Below are 7,665 nucleotides of genomic sequence, written 5' to 3'. Positions count from 1 at the left end.
TTTTAGGTATCAGGTGCATTTTAATGCATTAATTAATTATCTTTACAGTCTTGTTAGCTGTTAATAAGGAGGGAATAATGATGTTTCAAATTACTGGCATTAAAAGACAAGTTCTTATATCATGTATATGTAAGTATTATTGTGATAATCTACATTTATTTATCTACTAATAATGCGAAACTAAGTCTGTCTTTCTGTCTGTCTGACTGAATTTTGGTATTATGATAAATTGGACCTTGGAGCAGAACATAGGCTACTTTTTATCCATAAAATAAAAAGAGAAGGGGATAAAATAGGGGTTCAAAGTTTGTATGGAAAGTCATTCATTTTAATGGTTCAGTTTCAGGGGTTGAAAGCTTACATTAGGTGAAGGGTGTCTTTTAAAAGGTAGTTAACACTCCTCTTGTCTACTCAAGTCCACAAAGGTATCCAACCTTTTTTTTTAATTCTCTAATCATCATCTAACCATCAGGTGAGATTGTAGTCAAGGGCTAACTTTATTCTCTACAAGTTAGTCCTTGACTACAATCTCACCTGATGGTAACTGATGATGCAATCTCAGATGGAAGCGGGCTAACTTGTTAGGAGGAGGATGAAAATCCACTTTTCACATTCGCTTTTTTGTATTACAGTGTATCTTGGGCAGGCGATAGTTGGTTTTTCTGGTGGTTGGCCGGGGCCCATCCTACCTAAACTGCGGGACCCTGAACAGTCCCCCGTCCCGTATAAGTTGACGGAAACAGAATTGTCATTCGTTGCCACGCTTTCACTGCTGGGATTCATACCAGGTACAAATTATTGCTAACTAGCGGACCCCCGCGACTTTAGTTTTTCACAAATCCCTCGGGAGCCATGGATTTTGCCGGGATAAAAAGTAGTCTGTGTGTTAATCCAGGCTATAATATATCTTAATACCAAATTTCAGCTAATTCGGTCCAGTAGTTGAGGCGTGAAAGAGTAACAAACATTCATAACATCAAAATCATCAGTTTTCGCCAATCTCGGGAATCCATGGATTTTTTCGGGATAAACACAAAATCAACTTTAAAAACCTATTTGGTATAGCACCGTCTTCCGCTTAACGGGACCAACAAAGCAATCCTACTAATATTATAAACGCGAAGGTTGTATGGATGTTTGAATGTATTTTGGATGTTTGTAACTCTATAAAGCCGCTACTACTATAGCGATTTGGCTGAAATTTGGAATGGAAATTGATTTCACTCTGAATCAACACATAGGCTACTTTCCATCCCGGAAAAATCCGTGGTTCCCGCGGGATTTGTGAAAAACTGAATTCCACGCTGACGAAGTCGCCGGCGTCCGCTAGTTGGTTAATGAATGACGTAGTTATGAGGTACCAAACAAAAAAGAAACATACGCTTTGAAGTCAGTTAATAACGACTAATAAGTCAGTTAATAATAACGATAATTTTGACGGCCTCCGTGGCGCAGTGGTATGCACGGTGCATTTACAAAACGGAGGTCCTGGGTTCGATCCCCGGCTGGGCCGATTGAGATTGTCTTAATTGCTCACGGTCTGACTAGTTACCACTCTACCGACAAAGACGTACCGCCAAGCGATTTAGCGTTCCGGTACGATGTATAGAAACCGAAAAGGGGTGTGGATTTTCATCCTCCTAACAAGTTAGCCCGCTTCCATCTTAGACTGCATCATCACTTACCATCAGGTGAGATTGTAGTCAAGGGCTAACTTGTAGATAATAAAAAAAAACGTCTTTTTCAGGTCCATACGCATGTGGTTGGTTATCGAACTCAGTAGGAAGGAAGCCATGCTTAATAGCTGGAGGCGTTCTAGCGATAATGGGTTCAGCTGTGCTGACTGCTGCACAGAACATAGCAATGCTGTGCTGTGGGAGATTGCTACTGGGCTTCTCTGGGGGCATTATTAACGTTATGGTTGTCGTTTACATCGGTGAAATTGCGTAAGTTTTTTATTTATTTATTCATTTAAGTTACATTTCCACATGTCATAAATAAAATGTCATAATTATTACAAATGGAACCCTGTGAGGGTGTTGTAACTATAAAGTAAAACTTAACTTAACTTAACTTAACATAACATAAGATAAGATAAGCAGAGAGGCGGATTTATTGTTTTTCGGTATTTTTTATTCTATACAAGTTAGCCCTTCACTATAATCTCACCCTGCGTAAGTTTCTTTTTTTTTATTCTCTACAAGTTACTCACCTGATGGTAAGTGATGATGCAATCTTAGATGTAAGCGGACTAATTTGTTAGGAGTAGGATGAAATCCACACTACTTTCGGTTTCTACACATCGTACCGGAACGCTAAATCGCTTGGCGGTATGTCTTTGCCTTCTACCAGCCAGACCTGGACCAATTAAGAAAACCTCAATCGGCCCAGCCGGGGATCGAACCCAGGACCTCCGTCTTGTAAATCCACCGCGCATACCACTGCGCCACGGAGGCCGTCAAAAGTCTATTCGTTTAACGTCTGTTTTACTAGATTTAGCTACTTATGTGGTCTAAGGCCTTTACGTTATTCATCTCATATCATATTCTATCGTATCCTACAAATATTATAAACCAGAAAGTTTGTTTGGATGTTTGTTACTCTTTAACGCCGCTACTACTGAAGCGATTTAGCTGAAATTTGGAATGGAAATAGATTTCACTCTGGATTAACACATAGGCTTTTTATCCCGAAAAATTCCATGGTTTCCCGAGATTTGCGAAAACTGATGATTTTGATGATATGAATGTTTGTTACTCTTTCACGCCTTAACTACTGAGCCGAATTAGCTGAAATTTGGTATTAAGATATAATAAAGCTTGGATTAATTCATAGGATACTTTTTATCCCGGAAAAATCCATGGTTCCCGAGGGATTTGTGAAAAACTAAATTCCACGCGCACGAATCGCGGGCGTCCGCTAGTCTTACTATAAAAATAATTATGGTCTTTCAAGTTTCTTCACCTTCAAGTACGATATTGAGGAAAGTCTAAATACGACCTTACTTGATATTTAAGGGCCTAAGGTTGACCATATTCTGCTTAAAATCTATATATCTATACTAATATTATAAAGCTGAAGAGTTTGTTTGTTTGATTGAACGCGCTAATCTCAGGACCTACTGGTTCGATTTGAAAAATTCTTTCAGTGTTAGATAGCCCATTTATCCAGGAAGGCTGTAGGCTATATATTATCCCCATATACCTACGGGAACGGCAACCACGCGGGTGAAACCGCGCGGCGTCAGCTAGTCTACTTATATAAAAGCTGTAACAGGTCAAATTCTGTACATTGAACATTTTTGAATTTTTTTAATGGTGGTCATTATATAATCGATACTTAAGGCAATATTTATGTTTTTATTTTTTGTCTGTCTGTCTGTACGAAGTTTTGCTGACCGGGCATTACGCTGAAACTACTGAATGAATTCAAATGAAACTTGGCACAGTTTCAGACGATAATGCAGAGAAGGTTATAGGATACTTTTTATTGCAAAAATAAAATAAAAAAGGAGGTGAAATAGGGGTTGAAAGTTTGTATAGAAAGTTCTTAATTTTTACAGTTACAGTTTTAAAAATTTATTTAAATAATATAAAATAATACAAAATCTACTGTGATTCAAGAATTTTTAAAATTCGACCCCAAAGTGGTGAAATAGGAGTTCCACGTTTACATTGAGTTCTACGCGGACGAAGTCGCGGGCGTCCGCTAGTTATTACTAAAACTGTTTTTTTCCACAGTTCTACCCACATAAGAGGTGTTCTTCTGACAGCGATTGGTATATTTATGACCATGGGCTCTTTGCTTCTGTTCTCCATAGGATCCTTTCTGTCATACTTCTATACAACTTCTGCTGGGTTAGTTTTATCAATAGTCTTTGCGTTGGGTACTTTGCTATTACCGGAATCTCCTATTTTTTATATTATCAAAGGTAAGAAATAGAAATTTTCTTTCATTATCATCATTCTCAACCTTTGACTGTTTAGACTATGGACCTGTTTCACACCCAAATTCATCAACAAAAAAGTCTGTCCTTTTTTGAGGGGGACGAGGTAAACTCATACATAGAAAATATTTAATACCATTAAATATATTATGTGTTCATACACAACACACAACTATAAATTTGACACAATACACACACGTGTAATTTTTACACAGACTAACAAACACATCGCTTAGATTATCCACAGAATATAATATATCCACCATTCCAGTGGACATGATTTGTATAGTTATTAGGATAAGTTAGCTTAAGTTCCTTATTGTATTCTTTCTCAAAAAAAAAGTACAATTTAAATTATTCTTCCAGGTAATGATGACAAAGCAACAGAAGTATTGCAAGACTTGGGCAGAGCAGATGACGTCGATAAAATATTAGAATCTAAACAAGAATATACAGAGAGAAGTAATAAACAAGACTGGAAAGAACTCTTTGACATGAAAACTAACAGAAAAGCATTGTTTATTGCTGCTACTATTAATGTATTACAAAACTGCAGTGGACTGTTGTCTGTGGTTTATTTTTCGGCTTCGATATTTGAAATGGCAGAATCTTCTATACCATCGAATATATCTATGATTATTATTGTGGGATTTCAGTTATTGGGGAGTATTATTACCCCATTTTTTGTTGAGAGGACTGGGAGGAAAAGGATATTGTCTCTATCTTGCGTTGCTTGTTGTATTAGTATGGTATGTAGCGTTTATTTATTTATTTTATTTTTATTTATTTATTATTATTTATCATTATTTTAAGCTAATACTATTGGTTGTTTACATAATAGGACCTATTAATTAAATTTGATTTAATTTGATTTGAACCGATCCTGTCTGTTGATCTGTTCGAGGGCGGTGCTATGCCAAACAGGATCTAAAAGTTCATTTTGTTTTTTGAACCCGCTCTCACATATTAAACTATGTTACTTTTTGCTTTTAGATTTTTTAGTTAAAAAGATTATATTTAATAGCGGACGCCAAATCAAATCAAAAATCAAATCTTGCGGGAACCATGGACTTTTCCGTGATAAAAAGTTGCCTAAAATCCTGATCGATTATTTATTTTACTTTATTTAGCTTTCTATTGAATAAACAAACGAAGCCTAAATATTAAGCCCGTGGAAATACTAGAATAACTCTTAAGGGTAATTAATGACCTTGCTGGGGATCTTAGCTTAGGCCATAGTGTAATTAGTATGTTAATTAATTGTTTTTATCATTTTCAACAATTAAGTACATTTCGGATAAAATATTTCTCTGAACTTTCTCAGTAAAAGTTCTTCCATTTAAAATGTTAATATTTGCTTCCTTTCCCTTTCAGTTTGTTCTGGGCTTGTACTTTTATTTGAACGAGTTAGAAAGTCCAGTAATCGACAATCTCAAATGGTTGCCGCTTGTTGTCCTAGTTGTATATTTCATCAGTTATAACTTCGGTAAGTTAAATTGTTCCTTGATTCTTAATTGGTACCTTACCTTACCTTATCCGCCGATAGATGTCCACTGCTGGACATAGGCCTCTTGCATGGACCTCCAAGCACAACGATCTCGAGCCGCCAGCATCCAGCGGCTCCCTGCAACCCGCCTGATATCCTCGGTCCACCTAGTGGGGGTCGACCAACACTGCGTTTTCATGTACGGGGTCGCCATTCCAGCACCTTGGGACTCCAACGTCCATCGGCTCTTCGAACTATGTGGCCCATTGACACTTCAGCTTCGCGACTCGCTGAGCTATATCAGTGACTTTAGTTATCATCGGACATAGATAATTAATTACCACAGAGTAACCAGAGAGTCTTTAAAAACTGCGCGCTGAAGCCAGTGCAACTCACAAAAAAAAAAACAAATGTCACGCGTCTCCGTGACATCTGCATATACATATTTTTTTCATAATTTCTATTTTTTTAAATTAACAATAACAACAATTACGTAAATTAATATAATTATCAATAATAACAAATAAAAAATACTCCATCTTATTTATTTAGTTTTTGAGAACAGTTTTTAAAATATTTAAAATGACGCCATTTTTCTTAATTATTATAAGAAATTGCTGATGCGACGGTTCGTATCGTACTGACAAGATAACGTATTCGTTTTTGAATTTCGTATCCGTGACGGGTACGACACCGTCCCCGTACGCTATTCCGTACGCTATGTATATTATTGATTAATCTGTGTTAAATACTTAATGAAATGAAATACAGTTAAGTAGATTCATTTATAGTTATTTCATTTCAGGTTACGGCATAATCCCACACATAATAATCGGTGAATTGTTCACGCCGAATGTTAGAAGCAACGGTTCTACCCTCTCGTTTAGTATCGCATGGGTTTTCGGGTTCATCGTGAACACTGTCTTCGGGATGGTGTTGGATACCGTTGGGGGACACTCTGCCTTCTGGTTCTTCGCCATTGTATGCGCTTGCGCATGTGTGTTTACTATATTCTATGTCCCCGAAACTAAGGGGAAGAGTTTGTTAGAGATTCAAGAACTTTTAAGTAGATAGTTTTTCTATCATTTATTTATATGTCATTTTGTACAAAATATAATACAAAACACTATTACGTCATCAACCCATATTCGGCTCACTGCTGAGCTCGAGTCTCCTCTCAGAATGAGAGGGGTTAGGCCAATAGTCCACCACGCTGGCCCAATGCGGATTGGCAGACTTCACACACGCAGAGAATTAAGATAATTCTCTGGTATGCAGGTTTCCTCACGATGTTTTCCTTCACCGATTGAGACACGTGATATTTAATTTATTAAAATGCACACAACTGAAAAGTTGGAGGTGCAAGCCCCGAACGGATTCGAACCCACACCCTCCGGAATCAGAGGCAGAGGTCATATCCACTGGGCTATCACGGCTCGTGCCGTATGAGCCGTGAAAACACTATTATTAATACTTAATTATTAAGTGCTGTAAGTTGAAAATGACAGCTGAGGCGATATTGTAAGCTTGAGCCTTGGCAAGAGCTTTAGTAAGGAAGCAGAGGCTGTAATTATCTAAGCGCACGTATGTCATACGACGTTTTATAACACATTTGCGAGGAAACACACTTTGAACACACCTTCTGAAATTTTATTTGCATCTTTGCCTGTTTTCCATATGATGACATTTTGATAAGCTTGTTATTTTTGCACAAATAACAAAGTGCGTCCACCAGCGTTTGTTTTTTTAGACAAATGCACCAAAAACAGCCAGTATTACTAATTAAGTAAATTAATATATTCGTGTTTCTGTTAGAGATAAATGGTTGACATTTATTGTCAAAATTGTTAAAATGAAAGAATTAAATTTTTTTTTATTATAATTTAATTTCACAGAGATAATTTTATTCATAAAATATAGAGCACTTTTCTGACATAAAAACTCTTTGCCAAGATTTAAAATTACCGTTCGTTATTAGACGGATGATAAAGGTATTACATTACGTAATGTGATACATTACGATATTGAAATTGGTGAAATAAGCGATACTTTACGAGCAAATGTGATCTAAAAATTTATAAAAAACCCCCCGCTGCGGGACATTTGAGTGGGCACTCAAGAGAGCAACCGGTGGTCAGGGCTCCAGAGTGAGGAACCTCCTCACAAAACGCACCGTCTCAAGAATCACTGCCTTCTGTATCCGACTCTTGATCCAACAGTTAAGTGAAATCTT

At 37.0% G+C, this 7,665-nt stretch overlaps 1 protein-coding gene across 1 annotated transcript; it reads left to right on the top strand.

Annotated features, from left to right (window-relative positions):
- The first annotated feature begins 1,754 nt into the window (after positions 1–1,754).
- LOC128199435 (facilitated trehalose transporter Tret1-like) lies at positions 1,755–6,559 on the top strand. The gene is made up of 5 exons (XM_052888877.1): positions 1,755–1,946; positions 3,741–3,778; positions 4,313–4,695; positions 5,321–5,432; positions 6,238–6,559. Exons 1-5 carry the CDS (start codon positions 1,825–1,827, stop codon positions 6,504–6,506), a joined length of 924 nt encoding a protein of 307 aa, XP_052744837.1. The 5' UTR covers positions 1,755–1,824; the 3' UTR covers positions 6,507–6,559.
- The last annotated feature ends 1,106 nt before the right edge of the window (positions 6,560–7,665 follow it).

This window comes from Bicyclus anynana, chromosome 24, assembly GCF_947172395.1.
Source record: "Bicyclus anynana chromosome 24, ilBicAnyn1.1, whole genome shotgun sequence".
Taxonomy (NCBI): Eukaryota; Metazoa; Arthropoda; class Insecta; order Lepidoptera; family Nymphalidae; genus Bicyclus; species Bicyclus anynana.
This window is presented reverse-complemented; position numbering and strand designations above follow the sequence as displayed.